General features: G+C 30.5%; 1 protein-coding gene across 11 annotated transcripts in view; it reads left to right on the top strand.

Annotated features, from left to right (window-relative positions):
• LOC132904598 (protein cycle) overlaps positions 1 to 25,169 on the top strand; it is a 112,426-nt gene that overhangs the window by 45,784 nt on the left and 41,473 nt on the right. For all 11 annotated transcript variants that reach the window (XM_060955241.1, XM_060955248.1, XM_060955239.1 and 8 more), the window contains 2 exons: positions 9,905 to 10,339; positions 17,809 to 17,880. In XM_060955241.1, the coding sequence (XP_060811224.1) occupies positions 9,905 to 10,339; positions 17,809 to 17,880 (507 nt within the window). The remainder of the gene's footprint in view (positions 1 to 9,904; positions 10,340 to 17,808; positions 17,881 to 25,169) is intronic.

Below are 25,169 nucleotides of genomic sequence, written 5' to 3'. Positions count from 1 at the left end.
AATTTTGTATTTTGCAATTATATCAATGTATTTTCATCGAAGATCAGTTCACAGAAGAATACAGCTTGTTAAACAGTGATAATTCTTAAAGGAAAAGTTGCAAAAGGCGTGAAAATGAATTTAAAAATTGTTACTGCACAAAAGTTTGGCCTATACAATTTTATTAAAATTGTCATTATTTTATTTTATAAATAAAATAATATTTTATTAAAGTGTCACGACTAATTTTCACCATGCTTTACATATGATCTTCTTTGCCATATTATGATGTATTCGTTATTATACATTATGTAGCGTGAAAGAAATTAAGACTATAGTTTGTTTAATAAGTAAGCATTAAATTTAATATTTAACTAATTTTACAGCAGAATAAGAAAGAAATTTTGTTAAAAACCATAATTTGAAAGATGTATAATTAATTTTTTTATAAAATCTCTAATTATATTCGTTTATAGATTATAATTATATTTATCTGAAGATTATAAAAACATCAAACAAGTACAAAAAATATTTCCTATCATTGATACTTACGTTATTGTGAAGTGAATCTATGTATATACACTTAACATTACATAATCGTAAAAACTGTCTGCATCATGACGTTTCTCTGTCTGTGTGATAATATTAATATAGTATGGTAATAGGTAACAACTACCACTCTGTTTATTTTGTAAACGAAAATGTTACTCAAAATGATAACATATTCCATCCTATTTACTGCTGCACTCCAAACTTCAAGATTTAATGCAACATGATTATGTGGAATTATCCGGTTTTTTATAACTGTTTTAAAATTAATAAATTCAAGTTTCTCATTATGTAATACATTACTTGGTAGACGCTAATTAACTCTGTAAGTCTGTCAAGACTTTATCAAGCTACATGACGTAAATATACTGCTTTAGATTTAATAAACGAAATATGAGATTTATTATTAACATGTATCTCGACATTACATCTTGTTAGTAAATGAAAAATGAAAAATTTCTTAACTTAATTTGATATAACTAACACTATTTATATTTAAATTTGCGCAAATATTGAAATTAAACCATTTCTGAAATAAACATGTTATTAATACAAAAATGCAGGAAGACGTATATGCAAAAATAATCAGTTTATATGATTGAATTTTTATGACAAATATATGTATAATATTATGTCTTGTACAAAATATTTTGAATTTCAAATTACATATATTTATATAAGTATATACATTTCATGGAAATTACCAAAGTTATAAACACTCAATTGTCCATTATATCAATAAGTCTCCACATTTAATGGGATCATTAGACCACTTTTAACACTTATTGTATGCTAGTGACTACTATTATTAGAATACCATGTATTAATTTTTTACTAATTATCAGTGTATATTTGCAGTGAATAATTTGTAGCTTTTATATACGTATTTTAATCATTATCGCCAATATAATCACGATAACTGTCTCTCATTACTGTACAAAATAGAGTATCGAGTATAGTACTCGTTATAATATTTTGTTTTAATCAGTCAGTAATTAGTAATTCTTATCGTCAGTAATTATTCAGAAAAATATGAATGTGCGTGAACGTCATAAGACATAAATATTACATAAATATCATTCGATGGATGATACATTCATCGAACCTTATTGTCCGTCAGATAATACGTTCATACAAATTTTTATTGATAGATTCAAATACTTACAAATGTTTTCATAAATCATTTTGTATGCTGGTCGATAATCCGTGAAAGAAAAATAAACAAATAAGTTATAGAAAAGGAATATAAGTTAAAAAATAATCGTTAGTAAGACAATAAATTTATCGAATATCTTAAAGTATGTATACTTGATGGAGTTTACCACCAGGAAAAACACAAATGAAATATATACCTTCGTGTTACGGTCTTCCCGCAATCTTCGTGAAGTTATGTAACAGATCGTACGCGCATATTTTCTAATCCTGATGACGTGCAGGAGATATACTCAATTGAATATTCTGTCGATAGGAATTCGAGATTACAATAAATCGATATCGTAAATGCGGAGCTAACTCTTTGGGGCATCACTTAGGGTTTCCTTTAATCTGAACTTATGTTTATCAGTATTTTTATGACATTTATAAAATTTAATGAATTTCGTATAATTTTATTATTTGCCATTGAATATATCGTTATTCCATTGAGTCTATCAAAAGATTCATTATTTGTCATAGAAATAACGTAATTTTCTAATGATCTACATTGGGATATTAAAATACAAAATCATACTTTTATTCAAATGTTTTATTATAAAAATGAAGCTTTTGCAAATTTCTAATTATCTAACCTTTTGCTAAAGTAGAATGAATAATCGTAGAATGTAAAAATAATCATATTATCAGCATCTTTGTTGCGCAAATAAATTTTCTTAAATTTCATTCCACAAGATCTAAAGTTTCTACGAAAACTATTTGTATACAGGACATGAGAAATAAATAATTTTTGTAGAATCTGGAACTAAATTTGAGAAAATTTATTTGTAGAACAAAGATGGTGATGGTGTGATTTATTTTTATATTTCATGATTTGCTTTGGCGAAAGATTAGATAATTAAAGAATCGAGAAGTTTTATTTTTATAATAAAACGTATGTACATATTTTTAAACAAAGGTTTATTTTAAAAGAAAGAAATTTAAAAATAAAGTACATTAAAATATACGTACATATACGTATATGCACAGAAAAATTCGTAAACATACAGCAAATGAAATTTTGTATTACTAATTACAGGTACTTAATACTAAGTTGATTCTTAAGATTTTTGGGAGTTATAATTTTAATGTTCAGAAGAATACCAATTAATATTAATATTACGTCTGTGGCCATTCGTAATCAGCGCAGTAAAATATATCACTGCGTTTCTTCAAATTAGTTTCATAAATTCATAAAAGATATAACTTAGAAAAAACGAAGCTGGCACCCCGCTGGGGGTAGCCACCCACATGCTATATTTATTTTTATTTTTATTTTTTCTCACCAATAAGATATAACACTTTACCAAATATCCTTCAGGACAAATTGTAAAAAAACCAAAATAAAAATAAAAAAAGAAATAAATTCATAAAATACAAGTTGAGTCACACTAATAAGTTTTTGAATTCCAGGAAATACAAATAAAAATCTTCTGAGAAAGTAGATATACCGAAGCAAATAATAATTGGACTACGAAAATTTATCCACAAATATTGTAGCAAATTTTCTACACATTTTGGATGCTCTTATGTTCTTACGTGTTACACGTATTTTGTATATTTTGCATATTTAAATTTATCATAAATTTATATTCATTCGCAGTCTAATAATAACTACATGGTATTGATTTCCAATTGCATAAATGTCTTGGGATATTTAAATTGCGCAAGCCGGATATATCCATTTATCAACTAAAATAATAAAAAAAGCATTAAAATATAAGTTCGTTATCAATAAAACAATAATTATTAATTTGAAAATTTGTTATCTAGATATTATCAACTTTTATTTCAAGGAAATTTAATGCTTTGCCTCTTAAGTGAGAAAATGTTCGGTGCGCGGACATAGAACTTGAGGAAACATCGCGTGCGACTTTTGCCGTCGTGCAAAAGCAGATAGTGTGATACCAGGAACGTCGCGTGCACTGACGTATCTATGAATAAATAGAATTACGCTAATCGTGTAGGTTACATCATAATATACGGAACTACTCTTACACTGCCGACGTAGATACGTGGCCGACCTTCGTCACGTCTTTTTTCATGACTACGTCGGAAAGAATTGTCACCAACTTGTTCTTGAAACTTGTAAATTAAAAATCTAATTAAAAAGGTAGCCAATAATATCGTAATAATATTCTAACAATGTTGTAGAAATATTTAAAAAAAAATAGTTTTGATTTCAACTTTATTAACATTTAAGATGATTATATTTCTGCATCATATTTTCATTCCAATTTTATTGTTTCACATCGCGATAAAGGAAGTAGATTACTTATAATCAGAAAGTTAAAAATCCTATTACGGTCTCCAAATTTTTATATTTCAATCCTGTTCGTGTTTCAATAAACGAGAACACTTTTGGTACTTCAAGAAAGACTCTGCATAAAATTGGACCAAGAGACTACGTCGGAAAGAATTGTCACCAACTTGTTCTTGAAACTTGTAAATTAAAAATCTAATTAAAAAGGTAGCCAATAATATCGTAATAATATTCTAACAATGTTGTAGAAATATTAAAAAAAAATAGTTTTGATTTCAACTTTATTAACATTTAAGATGATTATATTTCTGCATCATATTCTCATTCCAATTTTATTGTTTCATATCGCGATAAAGGAAGTAAATTACTTATAGTCGGAAAATTAAAAATCCTATTACGGTCTCCGAATTTTTATATTTTAATCCTGTTCGTGTTTCAATAAACGAGAACACTTTTGGTACTTCAAGAAAGACCTCTGCATAAGATTGGACCAAGAAATCACTCACACGTATATACTCTTTCATGTTGTCCTTAAATTTAATAAATTTTTTAACACTAAAGAACGCAATTTGGTCAAAAATGGCCCAAAGAGTATAGCAGGTTTCAAAGCAAAGAATAAATTAATTAAATGTCATAAGCGAAGGTATTCGATATGAACAAACAAGCTTCTACGCTTATAGCTTTAGTTATTTCAAAAGTTTATAAATTATAATTCACCGCACTAAACTCTAAACACTAAAATATATTACTCCAACGCTTATAGCGATTACTATCTTAATTAACAAAATTGTTTCATTTTTCCCCACCATTTACGTTTAGAATTAAAAAGACTAAATAGGTATGAAAAATGAAAGATCAAGAAATAACGATTATTAGATTTGTCCCTCTTTTCTTGTGACTAAAGTGAAACTGGCACCCCGCTGGGGGTAGCCGCCCACATGCTATATTTATTTTTTATTTATATTTTTTTTCTTCACCAACAAGATATAACACTTTACCAAATGTCCGCAAGGACAAATTGTAAAATAACCAAAATAAAATAAAAAAAAAAAAAAACTAAAGAGAAATAACCAATAAATGTATGTAAAAATATATAAAGAAAGGAAGCAATAATCGATACACAGTATACGGAAACTTTCTTTTTCGGCATTTATTTTTCATAATGTCTAAAATGTTAAATTCTAATATCCCTGCTATTATTGATAAGAAAGACAACATTTTAATACTCCTTCTATTATCGCAACCGTCATTATTGTTAAATATCCCTCAAAGATAGTATCATAAACTTCGCGAATAATTAGTTGCACTAATTTTAAAGTATCGACTAAATTATATAATATACGCCTATCACGTTGCATGCCAGAAAGACATACCAACGTTGCGATTTCACAACGTCATGACATCTTAAGTAATTCAATTGCATTGTAATTATTCGACTCGCCGCAAAACATAAATTTCATGTTAACAGTAATATTCGAAAAAACTGTTCCCACATATTTTCGTGTTACGTGTACGTGATTCGCTACCTAAATATGTATTGAGAAACTTTGAGATTATGTCTGTGCAGAAAAGATTGGTGTCCAGTGAAGCATGAATGAAACAGTATAAGGAAATACGTTGATATTGTTGATAAAAAAATATGCGAACCTAGAAATAGGTATAAGTGATCTGCAGCCAGATCGGTAATTGCTAACAAGATTGCTACGTTAAATTCTTTCACTGTTCGGAAAGACTCGATTGCCACGATTTACTGGTAATAATGATTGATTTCTCCAACAAATTTCAGTTAATATTATCGAATGCATTGATCTAAATAAGAACTTTAATAATTTGCGAGCTGGACTTTATTTTTTATATTCAGAACGTTCGTTACTATAATGTACTTGTAATATATTAAATTTTTATATTTTATATCGTTATTGTGTGATTTTGATCAACATATCAAACATGTTGATCTAATTCAGTTTAATCATTTGCAAACTTTTGAAATATTTTTAGCACTTGCAACAAATTGTAATACGTTATACTTACGCTTCTATACTTGCATGGCATAGATGTTTTAAATGTAGAAAAAATTGATTATTTAATCACGACACGTCGAATTTTTAATTTTTATACGTTTGGCTTGTATACCTATTGAAATTCGTACATGATAAGCAAAGGGGCAAAAATCACTTATATGTTTGTCGTCATCATTTATTGAAAAGTTATTAAGAATAATTTCTGGCACAATTATTTTTTGTTTCTCTGACACTATCACAATCGTCCAATATCAAGGCCAGAGATTATACAATAACTGCATTAAAACTGTATGAATCACGAAACGTTATTAACAATCCTATCGTTACGATGCTTTTTTGTATTTCGATGAAATTTCAGTAAATTATGGCATTATTGCTATTAGAATACTAGCACATATTGCTATTGGAATAATAGCATTGCTTATCAGAAATACTTGAAATATATTGATAATTCAACCTACTGTGTGCAATTATTAGAATACAATATAGTTATATAAGTCATTATTAACATAGTTATTGATAATTATCGACACAAATTAGACACGTGTACATAATTTAAGACAACTACAGAGAACACGTTTGAAAGATAAATCTAATAAATAAATAAAATGTAAACATCAGTAAATAATATTATAAAAAGACATAAATCAATATAAATTATCTATATAAAGGGGCATGTTTCATCATAGCTTCCACAGTAGCGTTATCGTAATTTTCCTTAGGTAAACGATCATTTATTTTGAACGACAGAACTTGTATACCGTTGTCAACCGATCGGGGCTTAACATAAAAAAATCGTATGTAAGAAATGAAAAACCAGTTTGCATTACCGCTTATCGATGCAAAAGCTGCATTAATCAAACGATTCAAATACTTGATGCCTGGATTCCTTCTCCACTATACTGGGCTGGTCATTCGTATCTGATTGATTATGAAAATATTCAAAACACTGTTAGTTACCTTTTTCTATTATACTATGATAACTGTTCAAGAAAAAATCAGCTATCTTGTAAGAGATACCAAACCTTTTTAGTCATAAATATACACAATTATCTTGTCATATGATAGAACAGAAATTAGAAATGTTACTCTCTTTCTTCTACTCTTCCAAAAATGGTTTACCTTGTAATTCATATTAATTAGAATGCTATAGTTTGTTTCACATATTAAAATAAGAAAAAAATACGAGATAAAAGCTAATTAGTAATAGACTACGACAGACACAGATTGACGACATTTATATTAATTTCATTTTAAAGTATCGAACTTCGCTTCTTCTAATTTCAGTGAATGCATTATGAAATTCTTGTGTTAATTCTTATTGCGTCATTTCTCGCTGTTAAATTTTCCCACGATTAAAAATTCGATGGCGTAATACTTGGTTGGCGATCTCGATAGCCAGGAAATGATTTTCCCCGATTTATTCGCTAATGAGAGCAACGCTCGTTTAATCGCTATATTTAAACAAAAACTGACTGATTATTATTTTGTATTTTCGTTATAATTTTTTAATCACATATTCACAAATTTATGTTCTGCAGATAAAGAAATTTAATTTGTTTTTACATTATATTTGCTTTTGTAACCTATTACGAATTTACTAAATAAACTTTCATAGTATAGAATGAAACCAGTCTCATAAAATTCGGAAAAACGATCATTGAATCTCTTAAGGAAAGATTACAGTAAAATTCTATCGTTTTGTTGATAAAATATCAAAACTAAAGAAATCTGAAAGTCTAAGAAAGAAATTATTCAACCCTGCGTAGCGCAATACTTTGTGAGCCATTCGAAGCTGATAATGTTGTACAGATACAAAATGATTTTTCAAACTTTGACGAAATAGACGTGAGGGCAAAGACAATTCGACACATATTGAGAAATGCGGACTTAAAAGGATGGGCAAAAGTTCAAAAACATGCAGTATTTACAAAAATATGTGAAACAAAGATAAATAGAATTGGATCACACGTAGAGGACGGAGATATGTTAAACCCACTGTCAAATTTGAATAAGACAGTATTATGATTTAGAGTTTGAAATACTATTATCTGAAATGACCTTTCCAATCTCTCAATTTAAACTCCTTAGAACATCCGTAAGATTTCTTGAAAAAGTCCACGACTGATTTGAACAACCGTGCTACAGATTTGAATCAATGTTGAGAAGAGCGCAGCCAAACTGAAGCAATCTTTGGACAAACATTGGTAAAGAGTATGCCAATTAGGATATACATTATACCTGAAACTAAAGGTGACTGCTTAAAATATTAACTGCAGCCTAAATTAAATCTCATAATTGCTCAGAAGATTTTAAGTTTCTGTACTTTTCAGTTGTAAAATGCCTTTCATTTTGAATCATTCTGTACAAAGTATATATTAGCATACTTATCTCATATATATATCATTCTCTGTAAATTCATTTATTATTATTTATCTTTACTTTGCGGAGAAAGAAATAGCTTTAAACATTGAACTCTTTTCCAAAATTTAATACAAGTTATCTCAACCTCAATTAATAAAGCATAGAAGCTTTATTAATAAAATAGCGTATAATATAATAAAATAAAATAAAAAAATTATAAAATATTAATAAAATAAAATAAAATATAAATAAAATATAAAAATAGGTAGAAAAGTACCCACATCGAGCACACTTTATCGTACTCGCTGAAACAGTCTATATCTTATCTTGTGTCTTGCGTCTACTGTAGTTCAAGTTTTAGGCTCGAAGAATTAAAAGAAACATAATAAAGGGTCACAGGTCATCGACTGCAGCGGAATTTCTAGAAGTGAAGATACAATCTTTATCCGCAATATTCATACGCAATGTACTTTCCATTATCATTGGAATAAATGGGAAAACATCCTATCACATTTATAATTTAAAATGTAAATATGAATCCCAAAGAGAAATTATTTAGATGCAAGTATCTTGCAGTGACTTATAACATTCTTCGCTATTTTAAAACTAATTTAAATTCGAAATAAACAAGAAAGCGTGGTTAACATACAAATACTTTTGAAACGATGCAATACCTGTATATTAACTATTCTCATACAGAACGTAAGCTTGTAGCTATGTGTTCTAGACGAAAATAAACTGTTGTCTGTTTATTTGCTTTTCACTATGCATAAACATATATTCAGTTATCAAAAGTTTCAATATAAAGATACATAGAATGTATATAATATACGCAACTAAACAAAATATTCAAAATAATATACATTACAATATAAATTACTATATCTAATAGATGAATGAATTTTCTATTTTTTTATTATTTGTTTTACATTTATTTTTTTATGTTGTGTTTCTATATAATAAAAATATAAATTTAAATGAACATTCACAATCTAATTATAACAAAAACCGAAAATACGAAGAGAGAATACTTAGGCTTACACTTACAAAGTCGCTCGGCTTCTACAATACATTGGTAGATCTTTATGTGTGCGTAACCTTGAGAAAAGATGTATATCAAACAAATACTACGTATGGTGAATGTAAACAAGGAGCCACTTAATTTATTGAGATGAAATGAGATGAAAATGAACTTTATAACGTATTAAGTGCAAAGAACATAAAATATGACTTACCAAATTCATTAAACATGCTGCAAAGAAAAGGTTCTAACTTTCCTGAATGATATTGGATTTTATTACTGATCATAGATATGGTGTGTTCTGCTGATTATTCTCAGCGTAGTCACCAAATACGCTTGGAAGGTGCATGTAACGTTATTTAACTTGTAATTAAAACAAAAATCCAAGCTTCTATCGCTGTCAGTTTTTTCCACGCTCATTTCATTGAGTGTTGGATGAATACGTTCCAAGTAAATAAAACTAATGATATCTTACCAAAGAATATCAAATAAATCTGAGATTTATTGTTTTTCCAGAAGTTCGTGTTCCACGGTTTACTTCGGCGACATAGGTACGGGATCGGGGGTGGGAGAAGTAACCACCGCCTCGGCGGGGGGTGGCGAAGGTCTCAGCCTGACTCCAACCCCCGCCAACAACAGCAACAACACAACTACCGCCACCCCCAGCACCACTGGCGTTACCACCATTACCATCACCACTACCACCACCACCTCCAACGACACCACCCCGCAGATCGTAACGGGGGCTGAACCGCCCCAGCACATGGAGACACCCTCGACGATGGTCCCCGACCAGGCACCCGCCTCCGGCCATCACTACCACCGTCATCACCACCATCATCAGCATCATCATCAACGCAGCGCATCCACCACTCCTAGCCATGGACCAAATACCACTGACACTTCCGATGAATTCGTCGCGGTTTCCAGAAAACGGAAGCTCTCCTGCCAGTAAGTTAATCGATTTCGTTCATTTTTATTAGACTGCATTTCGCGAATTTTTATGCATTTGTGAAATGGGGAATTTAAAGATGCAGAATTACATAGAATCCATATAATCTGCAGAAATACATAAAATATCGAAAATAAAATACTCGTTGTAATATTTAGTAGATGAAACAAAACATTGCTTGGCTCCCATTTCCTCAGTTATGTCCACAAAAACATCAATATACATAAATAGGTGCATAAACATAAAAATATACATAAATAAACATAAATACATAAAGGGTGCGCCGTTAGAATCCGGACAAAAGAAGTTTTGTGCAGAAAGTTGTTTATTTAAGTCAATACACAAAAACACATGAAAATGTTGTTATATCTCATTTAAAGGGTCCTTGCTGAGAACTTTTATTCTATGTAACCACCCTCTGCCTCTATGACCTGCTCTATTCTTGCTCTAAAGCGCGAGCACGCTGACTTCAACTGGTCGCGTTTAATTGTCGCGAATTCTGACTCGATAGCAGCTCGTAGGGAGTTGACGTTGGGGTGCCTGCATTTATTAGTTTGTCTCTCGATAACGCCCCACACGTAATAGTCCAATGGGTTTAGGTCGGGACTGTTAGGAGGCCAGAAATCTTTCGACCAAAACATGTCCACATTGTCAGAGAGCCAATTTTGAACAAGATGACTTGTGTGAGCAGGTGCGCCATCTTGTTGAAATAAATACGGCCTTCCAGAAGCCGTAATTTCCATCCACGGCTTTATTACTGTCTTCAGGACCTCCAAATAAACCTCCTTTGTGATTCTTTCGCCTTTTTGGAAGAAGTGCGGAGGCATGACGTCGCCCTCACTTGAGACAACGCTCAAAACGTGAACACTTGCTGGAAATTTGGTTTTGCCCACAACAGGAACATCTTCGAGATTGTGGGCCAGCCAACGGTCGTTCCTCCGAATTTTATAATTTCGACCGGCGTTCTCCCGGCGCGAAGACTTTCTATAATCGCCGCTCTTCTATCGTATTCCGGGTTTTGCTTAACGAGTTCTGTCATTTTGAGGTTATAGAAGACTTATTGACATATTTAACTAACTTCAGAGTCAATCAGCACAAACATCTGAATTCTAATATGGTGGGAACTACAAATTGAATTCTGTCCGAATTCTAACGGCGCACCCTGTATCTGCAGTATAGTGTAGTAACCTGTTAGCCGAGTAATTTCCTAACCAGAAACTTGTATAATTTTAGGATTGAAAGCGAATAAATACAGGTTAATTTTAATGAGTTCTTTGAAATATAACCACATTGTAATTACATGTGGACTTTTAAAGGGAACTGATACTGAACAGACTAACATTGCCTAACAGTTAGCTATTTGAGTTAGAGACAGAAATTTTAGATAATAGAAAACGATCAAAATTACTAAAAAATAGAAGATCTATAAATAAAGAAATTATTGTATCGTAAAGGTTAAAAATCCAAGTGACGATGATCCTTCCTGATTAACAGGTTAACTCTCCAATTTTCATAGGCATATACAGGTATCACTTTTTATTTATTCCACAACAAAAGCAAATTTATAATTTATAAATTTTAAAGTATTTTAATGGTAGGAGTTTAGTACCTACTTGAATATGAAGGGAAATACGTGGGGAAAATATAAGTTCACTTTGATTGATTGTTTGATTTGGACATTCACAATAATAATTTACCAACTAATAATTAGTAAATTATAAGGCGCAGGTTATAGAATTTTTTTTACAATTTCATAACTTTTCGACAAATAAAAAATCAGATAATTTGCAATTTATGAAATTTACTTGTAAAATTACCGTTGTTAGTGTTACCTAAAGATGTTTGTTAATATTAGTAATTTGTAATTTGTGTCTTATAGAACTTTGCTAACAATACATATGATAATTCAATTGTGAAAGAACGTTTTGGTGCCCTGATAGTTAAAAAGTGTTTGATACGAAATAATTAAAGAAAGAAATAAGCTGTCAGATTTGAAAATGTTAGGCTTTTGAAAATAAGTGATACATCCACAGCGTTTTGTAAAAAACGAGTAGTATCTATTAGTTTAGTTGTTTTGTTAGCTTACTCGAACAAACTCGAAGCAAGTTTCTTTAATTCCACATACACCGAAACATAAAAGATATAACTTAGAAAAAACGAAGCTGGCACCCCCTGGGGGTAGCCACCCACATGCTATATTTATTTTTTATTTTCTTTTTTTTTTTCTTCACCAACAAGATATAACACTTTACCAAATGTCCACAAGGACAAATTGTAAAATAACCAAAATAAAATAAAAAAAAAGAAACATACACCGAATAACCTTAACAACACTGATGCGTCTGTACAAGATAAGTAAAAACCCGTCACAGACGTTTTGACTATTATAACGACGAAAAGGAACTGATTTAAGGGTACAACCCGTTACAGACTTGTTAACTGTTCTGACGACGAAAACGAAGTAATTTAAGGGTAGAACCCGTTACAGACTTGTTGACTGTTCTGACGACGAAAACGAAGAGACCCGAAAGTGACGATGCTGTGTCAGAGGAGAGCTATAGAAGGATGTGTCTAGCGCACGGGACCATCGGATTTGTTGATGACATTTTTTGGTCGGGAAAGTGAGGGTAATAGACATTATTTCTGATTGGCTATTAAGACTGTTGGTGGACTAGGAAGGGTCATGCCAACCTTGATAGAAAGTTGATAGTAGGAAGCATCGCACGTGTGAAAATCTAATTTTCACATGTTTTCCCGAAACAAACCATAAACCTTAGAAAACGCTTTCGTAAAAGGATCTTTGTTCGATCTGAAAGACTTTAGCTAAAATTTTCTGAGATTTATGGTCGATCCTTGAGAATCTTAAGGGTACGCAATAAGGTTTTTTTTTATACTGTTTATTTATTCCAAGATTTGTTTTTTTTTAAATACATTTTAGTAATTCACATAAACTATGAATTAGAATAAGGTGTGTTAGGCAAAAGTACCGTACGCGACAGTACGACGTAGCCATACTGTATTGAGTGTCGTGGTTTTTACAATTTTTTGTGTTTTCGTTCTTGTGTTGGTTTTTTTTTTATTTAAGCCGCTGGGGAGCGGAGCTTTTGTGTGTTCTTGTTTATGTTGTTATTTTTGTCCTGAAACTTGGCCGCAAAACAGGACGCTTCGGGGTACGCAATAAGGATGTGCGGACATCTGACTGCCATCCTGCCCGCGGTGTGTGATCTAGTCTAGGTAGAGAGCCGGCCGACGTAACACCTATAGTTGAATAATCGGAGTCCTGATTTGAATCGACAGATTTAGTCCTTGTCCTGACAATTAATAATGGCGATATATTACGTTGGCGTTCATTTGTGCCTTTTTCACAATGCTTTGTACTAAACTTATAACACGAACTTGAAATTCTAATAATCGTACCTAATTCTAACAATCAATTAAAAAGACGTTTAAAGAATTATATGTGACGATTTTCTTCTTAATTTCTCGTAGAATTTATCTGGCAATCTATTAATTTTATCATTTTTCAATATGTATAATTCATTTCTTACTTCAAAGTTGGCTTTTTTCTTCCTTCGCATACCGAAAGTGCTTCTTGTGGTTGCAGTAGCTTCAAGAGTTCTCTTGTATTCATTATTTCTTTCTTTCTCCATTCTATTTTCGATACTTTTCTGAGCAATTGTTATTCCTGGAATATTTTTCAAGAACAAGTGTTGCTGGTGGGATAGGTGAAGCCTTGAAGACTTCGTCAACATATTTCAAGAACATAAAAGATACAACCTAGCAAACATGAAGTTGGCACCCCGCTGGGGGTAGCCACCCACAAGCTATATTTATTTTTATTTTATTTTTTTATTACCAATGAGATATAACACTTTACCAAGTGTCCTTCAGGACAAATTGCAAAAACCAAAATAAACTAAAAAAAAAAATATTTCAAGATGGTTTAGGTCGGTAAGGTTGCCCTTATCCTCAATAATTACTTCATTTTCGTTACACAAGCTTTTAATCATAAAAGATATAACTTAGAAAAAACGAAGCTGGCACCCCGCTGGGGGTAGCCACCCACATGCTATATTTATTTTTATTTTATTTTTTTTCACCAATGAGATATAACACTTTACCAAATGTCCTTCAGGACAAATTGTAAAAAAACCAAAATAAAATAAAAAAAAAACAAGCTTTTGCATTATTGTATAACAGCATTAGTGTTCATTTGTTCACTAATTTTGATTTCTACCGTAATTATACGCCAACATTGTATGGAGTAGTAATATGTAAGTTCTACAAATCGCTACTTATTATTATCTTCTTGGAATGAAGCAATGATTCTGATATATACTTTGAATGTTCATCTTTATCAAGCTATTGCTTTGAATGTTTTCGATTACTAGTAGGTACGAATATTCATAGCAATATATATTTTTCATATTAAATATTTTACGTAAATTCCTTTGAAAGCTTCCTTGAAAAGCCTGATTTCTAAGATTTTTTTTTTTATTTTATTTTGGTTTTTTACAATTTGTCCTTATGGACATTTGGTAAAGTGTTATATCTTATTGGTGAAGAAAAAAAAAATAAAATAAAAATAAATATAGCATGTGGGTGGCTACCCCCAGCGAGGTGCCAGCTTCGTTTTTTCTAAGTTATATCTTTTATGAGGTCTATTGGGTGTTTCCTTTTTAGTCTTCTTGCGATATTTGTTGTGTTGCACGTTTCAGCTGCCAGCTGGTTCGGCTGTGTTTCTATTCTCACTCTGTATCTTGTTGCGATTCTAAGATTTCTCTTTAAAATTTTACAGGATAAGGAACTTTCTAAGAACACCTGTTCCACCGAGTACCACATGTATTTGTCATATCCTATACTCGACCGTATTAATAAAATATTGCAGATATTCTGATTATTTAACAGTTGATAATAAGGTTTTAATATATCTACTATAAATCAAAATAATATATTAAATACACGAAATTTAGTTTTCCTCGTCTGTATCGTTTGTATCAAATCAGTCTCATGCGAACTGTTATGAAATTGAAACTTTAATGAAATCAAATGAAATAACATAGCACAATGTATCTACCTCATACAAAATATGTCTTACACTAGAATACCTCATAATTATGTACATAGATATTAAAATTTCAGATTTAAAAATGAAAGATATTGTTTTATGGCGCGAAAAAAGAGATATACAATTTTTTAATTCTTGAGGAATTCAGAAAATATGGAACAAAAATAAGATTTTTCCGCCATAATAGTAAGCCTTGGTAGCATTATACCGAATTGACATGATCAAAGCAAGACTCCCAAAAGAATCAAATATAAGAGAACCACTTTGTTCCGTACAAAGCCAGTTTGACTATAGACGTAAGTGGAAGTCGTACGGCGTATTGAACTATTACACATATTAACCTGCCACCCATGGAGAATACGTTGAAACGAAGCCACCTAAATGTATTCAAGAGTGATATTTCCATCTACAAACATCTTTCTGGCCTGTTTCACCCTCCTGCTTCCGCTTTGACATTCCCGTTAAACAAACGCAACTCCAAGTAATTACCAATCAAGGTGTCGGTTACCCGCTCAAAGGGTTAACTTAATCATTAACAGAACCGAAGATTTGCGTCTCTCGGGATATGGCTAGTCGAAATTGCCTTTAGTCAGCAGCACGGTTGTGCTACCTCTGACCGGAATCTATCCAATTTCGCGTGTTTAAGAGAGTTCATGAACCATGAAGTCGAAACCTCGGACAAAATCAGAACAAAGCTTCCTTTTGATCAGTAGTGTTTTAGATTTTCCAATACTTGCCATAGTATTAAACATTTCTTCTACATAGAAGTTATATATTTTGTTTTGGGTTTGAGGCTTTTATTTTGTATTAGATTATATTTGCTTAAATTATACATCATTACACATACAACATAGTTCGTCATTTGCAATTTATTTTCAACGCCATTTGTTTGATTTATATCGGATTCTATGAATTAATTTAATATTTTTTTCATTATTTTCTCCTCGTTCATTTAGATGGTACAATATTGTGGACTTTGAAGGAATTCAAATATTTATAACAGTATAATAACTAGACTGTGGATATTTAGACAGATTCATATTTTTACAAATACAACCTACAACAATGGAATCTAAGCAAAGGTTTCTTCCAGTCACTAAATACCATATTTTGGGTATTTTATATATTTTCGTATATTATGCATGTTTTTTATATTTTTGCATCTATAAATAACTAAAAAATGCAGAAATACCTATCTGCACTCTAATATTTATAATAAGCTACTTTGTATAAACCAGGAAAATTTGTTTTTGGATAGTGGGCTTTTGCGTATATCTTTTATTTTGATATATTTTGTATGTCTTGGCAAAACTACATTAATGCCTCCGCACATTATTCTTTTGCTTGAATCTTACTGAATTAGATCAATTTATTTTAATTTAAGTTCAGACACCTATACAATTTTGAAATTGTCCAAATTCACGTTTAACTTCATTTGATGTAGACCAAGTATAATTAAATTATATATTACAAACAAAAGATGTATACCATTTTGTAAACAATATATAATTTGAGATAGAATAATGTATTTAGAAACGAATTAAAGACTCTTCGTAATAAAGGTATGAAAATTATGCGTGCCTCTTGAAGTTTGTACGACGAAGCTGTACACAAACTAAACTTGGTGAAATTTTACATCAAAAGGGGTAACGCCCCTTTTGAGGTGTACACGCCGAAGAAATTGATTCAGTATATACTTGGTTTCCTGATGTTTCGACGTCTCAGGACTCGAGTAGGTCTTCATCAATTATTATTTGACTATATTATTTCACACTCATAGAGTGAAAACAAAACTAAAAACCGAATCAGTAAATTTTTCCTATGATCGCTAATTAATTAAAATAATGATGTATCTAATATAAAAGCAACAATAAATCTTATACTAATATGTTTAATATTCTAGTATTAAACATACATCAGGATACTATATTTTATTTATATTTTATTATATTTTATTTTCCATTTGTTCTATGTAATTATAATAATAAATTGTAATAATAAAATAATATAAATAATAATATAATATAATAATATATAATAATATATAATATAATATAATATATAAATAATAATATAATAAAATAATAAAATGTAATAATAATAAATTAATTTCAATGTCTTCTATCTATCTTGGACAATAATTTAGATTCAAAGATTTTCCATCTCACAATGATTTTAAAGCAGAACTATATATCCTTTTACGACTACATGCTTTATAACAGATGAGTAATAAAATTTACTTAGCTAATTAAATTTAATGTAATTCAGTTAAACGAATTTTACATTAAATAGTTAATAAGCAAAATTTAAATTTGGTTTGAAAACGGCATGAAATTAATTTACACACCTACATACTTTTCTGATAAAAGTTTCAGACGATATTTTTACTTTTTGTTTCAGCGACAGTGGTGATTTATTGGACGACACGGGAGACGATGCCAAATCTGTTCGCACAAACGACGATAGCAAAAAGTAAGTAAAGTATAACAAGAATATCTAACAAGCTATACAAATTTCATAAATAGAAAGATATTTAGATAGTCAAATTTGTCCAGCTCTGTTTCAATCGATATAGATTACTAAATCATATAATATTTTGTAATTGTAACTTCTTATTCCTTTCCATCGCTAATAACTTATGCAAACGGTTAATGCGGTTGTAAATGATGAGAAAAGAAGCAAATATTATATAAAGTTACTATCCTTATTACGATCCGCGCATTCTATTCAGTGAAAGTTTAGTAGAACCTAGATTACCCGAGTTACTTATGACATGCGCTGTTCGACACATTTTGTTTCCATGCAAGAGACAATTAGGAATATTTAATTCAATTTATTTTAAAAATATTAATATTCAGAAGGTATGACAACTGTTGAATAAAAATGCAATAACTTCTCCCTTGTCTCGCAATTTTATGTTGTCCTGTTAAGATTATAAGGGATTTAAGATTATATTAAAGTTATATCCTTATAAGGGACCATCCCCAAATTTTCTGTTAATCGCTATTCAGATAATCGAATAACGAATTTCTAAGGGAGAGACAATTATTTATTTTCAATTATTTTATCAATATTGATATTTATTAGGAACAAAAGCTATTGAACAAAACTGTAATAATTTCTTTCATTGCCTATTATCGTTTTATAAGGAACAACCTTTAAATTTTCTAAAAATAATAATATGTAGTTTAATAATCAAGATTCTATTATATGTATATACTCGAAAAGTATGATAAGTTAGGGGCTAAGGGAATACGTAAAGCATGCACGAGTTGGTTTCAACGTAGCAAGAAACCTCATTATGGTACAAAGTTTAATCTTGGTCAGCGGTTATGTAGTATTATGTCAGGTATTGCCAAGGTAAGTGCCACCTTGACCTGCCTTGATTCTTTACTCTGGCTTCATTGACGACATCATTAATCCAATGTACGCCAACGTAGATTAGAAAGACGACAAAAAGTGACAGCGCAGTTTATCTTCTATCTTGGGAATATTTAAAAAGTCATTTTGCTCTGTAGTAAGTTTATTAATAGTAAATAGTACAGCCAGTTAACCAAATCATTAATCGATTAAGACTAAAAGTTTAAAATCGTGTATTTCGTTTATTCTTGCTCTTATATTATTATTATTATTATTATTGACTGATAGATAAATATACATGTGGTTTTTAGACAATTGGGTATATTTATATGTATTATATTTGTATGTCATAATTGTATGTCTCATCATACATAAGAAAAAGAATCTTAATATACATGGGTTTAAAAACTATTAGACTCGCTGTTTCAAGATGTTTTTGTCACTAAGACATTACCTTTACAGCATACATTCAATATGTCCTTCGTTCGTTTCAACACTTTGACTCTTTCCCTCATAGCAGCATGAACACGTTGAAAGATCTTCGATATTCCTCTTATCTCTTGGCAGCAGTTCGATTCGAATTATATTAACTCATTTAACGAAGTAACTAGTTTACTATATACTATACTTGTATACACTAGGCAACTCTGAAACATGGAAATTATAGATATAGAAATATAGGGACCGAGCATAAACTTGTAATTTAAACGAGATGTGAAATCATTTCCAGCGAATGGGAAACACGATCACGTGGTACTCTGGAACCGTATTGGTCATTGGTCCGAGATTAATTCGCGAAATTTCAAGATATTCAGACTTCAAGTTTCAAATTAATTTGTTTACAATTACGAGTGGTTAAAAACTGAAATCTGTACATATGAAAAGTTTTTATAATTTTCGCTTGGTATTTAGATTTGCGACTACTCAATGGATTAAGTAAGTTTTGCAATATTATTTTAATATACTAATGTAACTAAACTAATATAACTAAACATTTAAGGATGTGATCTAACGAATTTTATAACAATATATAACTTACTACCGTGAAAGTAAGTGCTGGTCACAGATTTATAACGAATATTAAAAATTGTATTATAAAATGTTAATCTAATTACCTAAATTCATAACTATACTGGTAATACACTTTTTAATAAATCGTACAACTGTTAATATCTATTACATAAAGTGAGTACGATGTATTAATAATATATAATAATCGTTGAAAATGACAACATGAATTCATGCTCGCCCTCTGTATGCGGATACGCTAGTTACAAATACGGTAACTAGAAAATTGTTCTACATACAATCGATAGACTCAATCGATAGTTCTTTAAGATGCTCCTTTGTTCTTTTTTCCCCTAGTCTATGTAAGTGTATGTAATAAAGCTTTTTCTGCTCAGAACAACAACAATTAATAATTTTCAAAAGAAAATTTTTTATCGATTTTATTATCGACTACATTTATTGACCTTTAAATAAAATTAGTTTATTAAATATGTGTCGCACACTCAGTGACGCATTCTTAAACTGCCTTAAAATGATATATGACAAAAGGAGGAAATAAACCAGTTACCAGTCGACTACTAATCGCTCATTCGATGAAAATAAGATTGCGCCTGCGCAATAAAAACCATGCCCCCACCCCTGGAAACGACTTCAATCCGTCAATTATTGTTAGTCTCTATATTCCTATGCCCATGTTCTGAAACTAATGGTTTCTATGGCGTGTTTATTAAGATTATTTAAGATTAAGATTTTTTTGTTTGGTTTAATGAGTACTAGATGCTCCTAGAACTTATCCTCGACTTTCATATATATTCTGCATACAGCGTGACTCATTTTTATTCATTCACGTAATTATCTCGAACTATTCGTTACTCAAAAAAATGTTCCACGTAGAATTTGTTCTGTTTCAAGGGGAACATCTTATGATAAAGACAAGTGTAGATGGAGGTGCCTCCGAAATCTCTAGGTCACCTCTGTTTTTTCAAATGGAACTATATGCTTTCATTTAACCAATTATATAGCTCATTCTGAGACAAATTCACTGATCTATAATACGTTGGTCTGTGCAAGTCATGCAAAACCATTCATTGCCATTCAAAACTTACCTTCGTTAAACATTTTTAAAATTGTCCTCCAGCATTCGAAAGGATAGTCTTGGGCATTAACACAATGATTTATTCTATCCTTAAATGATATGTTCTCAAAAGTTGCACATCTCAAGAACGATGTATGCGATCATTCACATTGTCAGGAGCAGTGGATTCTTCTCGACAAACTTTTCTTCTATGAAATCTCGTAAGGAAAAGTCTAAGATGTTAGATCTGGAAACCTTTGTGGAAATGAAATTTCACTTCTCCTTATTCAGAGGGAATATACAGGCATGCATTAGGGACGGCTGCCAGCAAATTAAATATGTAATTTTGGAGAAGGTGGAAGTCCTTTCGAATGCAAGAGATAAGGTGTAATTTGAAAAATGTTTAACGAAGGTAAATTTCAAAGATCAACATATTATAAATTAATGAATATACTTAGTTCCATTTGAAAAAGCAACCATCACTTAGAGATCTCCGAGGTACCTTCATCTGCACCAAATTTGTGTTTATCATAATATTGTCCCATGGTAAAGTTGTTTCATTCAGAACGACTAATATTGTAATTCGTGATTTCTTTCTCTCAAAGCTATTTTTCCGAATTTTTAAGATCATCAAGATATTTCATTTAAAGGGTCCATGGACAAAATGAGGAATATCGATCATCTACTTTTTATCATACGTAGCGCATATCGTGATAAATTCAACGATCTACAACATCATAGCTTTCAAATGATGTTGAATGAAAAAATTAAATCTAGCAGAGATTCGGCAAATTAGTATTCTCTGTTTTGTGCGCAAACTGTTTATGCTACGACAAATGTACAATATGATTTCTGTTGCGTTTAAGCTGTTTTCGAATACATAATATAAAATATTTCCCTGTGTCCGATCTGCGTTGGAGAAATCGTAGGACATATTGCATCTACTTACTTTCACAGGATTTGTAAATGTCGATATCGTCGCTAAATGACACAGTCAAGTTTATAATGAAATTTCTACAACGCTAGAAAATATGCAAGAAAGATAAATATATAGTGACAAGATGAATTTTAGTCTTTTAACAGTGAATAATGTCAAATATAATAGGTATTATAAATTTCACATTCTAAATGTCATTGTACGTTATTCAAATTTCTAATACTTATATCCCATAAAACAGTAAAAGTAGTCGTAGGCGAAGAGAATTATTCTTTACATCTATAAGGTTCATTTTGAATTTTTCGTCATTTTAATACACATTTTCGAACATTTTCAAAGTGGTGTTGAAAAACTTTCTATTCACGTCAGTTACCGATGATCATCGTATGACAGATAAACAGAACTACCCTCAATATGCAATACATGTATTTCTGTATTGTGGTAATAGTAGAACATTAATTATATTTACATATTTTGATGTAATTTAAATATATAGTATTTAATCAAAGAATTTTTAACTTAAAATGTGATCCGCATGAATAAAAAATCAACTCCGAGTGAAACATGTTAAACAAACACATACGCATGTATCGAAATTATGATTAAAAAATTAATTGAAAGTACCAAACAACGAGATAAAAAATATATAAATTATTAATCATAGATTATTTAAGTTGATATCATAACATTATGAGGGCATGAGTATAACTGGTTATTACACGAACTCTTTGTACTTGTAATGTAAATTGGTTTACATCATGTAAAGATCATTTTGTTCATAGATCATATCATCAGATATCATTGAAGATACATGTAAATTAACTTTCCTTATATCCTAATTCCTAATATCAATTTTTGCTGCAATTTAGATGCTTTCTCTTAATGATCTTTAACTCGGTTTATACACAAACAAATATAAAATAATAAAACTTTAACTATAACGATGTATAGTGAATCATATATAATGCTATCATTGATATTATTAGTATCATTATATATTATTATATTGTTATATATATTTTTATATTATTATTATATATATGATATTATTTTAGTGTAATACATATATAATACGTATATTTATATGGATATATGTATGGGTATGTAATATAACTATATTATGAGATATTAACGCGTCTGGTATGTAACATTATAAAATATTGCTTTGTCGGATAAGTCTGAAGCCTTTCTGAGGTCACGTTTCTACGCAGAAACTACACAAATTTTACATGGATAGAATAATGGCACTACCTAATACATAGTAGAAGATCATTGAATAGAATAGTACATATTTAGTTTAATTCTCTTGTTACAAAGTGTTGGAATTAAGTTTATAGTTCATACTAGAAAAGACCCAAAACTTATCCAACAATCCAACATATATACTGGATAGATGATATCCAATTAAGAGCGTAACAAACTGTTTTTACATTAACTATTATACATAGAAAAAAATTTCTTGAAATTCATTGATCCACTGAGATAATTGGCAAAACGTATGTATAAATTACTTGTTTAAAACCTCTCTAGATGTGATTCTTATGTGTTTTGTACTCATTACAATTACGCAAAGTACAAAATGTTGTTGAAACAAAAGATATCTAACTTTAGCAGTACTATCCATATCTGTAATGATGTTAATTTGTACATCATCCTATTTAATACTCTTAGGGTAGTTGGATACCTTATATATATACTTATATCATCAAGAAATAAAGTTCCAATGCACGATAAGCTAATCATAAGCACGATAGTACATTATTGACTCTTAAATGTTATCAAAATTTACCAATAAAAAGTAAAATAGCCAAGTAGAAACAGGGACCATTGGAAGATTTCTTTAACTTCTCTGAATCTTTAACCACTAACAAGAGAATCAGTTATTAATTAACTTTCTCTCTCGCAATGATGATTACAGCATATAAGAGTGAAAAACGAAGCTTAATCGATACCTGGACGACGATTAAAATCATATTAAAATGTGCAATACGCGATTGTTGACCGAACTTATAGTCCAGGGCATTACAATGATCGCATGTTTCTTAAATTGATAAAGCGGCGCGCGACCCGTAAACCAAAACTGGTTTCTTGTAGCCGCGACTTCCGCTCGGCAATTGATCGCTACAGGACATGAATGCGAATTCCTGTTAGACAAATCACCGATGTTCGCTCACAAAAGCGCCGTTTATTAGCTGAATCGCCTTTATAATTTATTCACCGCGAGACGGGTCACGACTCTGAAGAAGATGACAGAGACTTACGAGGAAGAAGAACGAGAAATTTAATGTAGCAATGACCTCTTGCGATTTTTTCGTCATCGACGGATCAACTATCGTGAGGAGCTTCTTACATTTTGGTATTTGTTGTTACTATATTCTTGGATGTTGAAGATATACATACATTCACGTTCATAAATATTAGGACATTTGTTTGGCTTCGTAAGAAACATAATAACTGAAATATAGAATTCTATACCTATGTAGCAAAAACTTTTAATTAAATTATGCAAACACATCTAATCTCAATAGCAAATTTTATCTTTAATCTACTAAATTGTATACTTCATATTTATACTATAACAGGTGAGTTATATAATGCGTTAATACGTCTTGAAACGATGCCAGATATCAACCCTCGATTTTTAATAAAATGGAATAAAAGCTAATTATTTTGGGTAATCAATTTTGATCAGATAGACTGCTAAATGAGTAAACTCTGCCTTCAAATTTCTTTAAGTAAAGTGATATTTTTTGTTTTATTATTTATACTGCTATTGTCACATTTAGTAACATTTATTTAAAATATTTTGTTATTCTCTCTAATTAAGGAACTACGATGGCGAATACTCTCTGTAAAAATAAATATGTTCTGCATTCAGAATTATTTTATTAAATTTTTTTTAAATCGTTTATTTTGCCAAGATTTGTTTTTTTTATACATTTCTGAGATTCACAATAAACAATGAATTTGAGTATAGTGTGTTAGGCAAAAGTACCGATACGCGTCGGTACGACGTAGCCATGCTATATTATGTGTCGTGGTTTTACGGTTTTTGTGTTTATTTTTGTTTTTTCGATTTAAGTCGCAGGGGAGCGGGGCTTTTGTGTATTCTTGTTTGTGTTGTATTTTTGCCCTGAAACTTGGCCGCAAAACAGGACTCTTCGGTGGTTTACTTTTGTGCGTTGTGGGATTTTTTTTGGGGGTGGCGGGATGAGAGGGAAGGGGAGGGGGATTATTTTATTAAATGTTCAGACTAATGTGACATACATTCACGTTCATAAATATTAGGACATTTGTTTGGCTTCGTAAGAAACATAATAACTGAAATAGAAAATTCTATACCTATGTAGCAAAAACTTTTAGATACTATTACAGATTTAA

Source organism: Bombus pascuorum, chromosome 2, assembly GCF_905332965.1.
Source record: "Bombus pascuorum chromosome 2, iyBomPasc1.1, whole genome shotgun sequence".
Taxonomy (NCBI): Eukaryota; Metazoa; Arthropoda; class Insecta; order Hymenoptera; family Apidae; genus Bombus; species Bombus pascuorum.
This window is presented reverse-complemented; position numbering and strand designations above follow the sequence as displayed.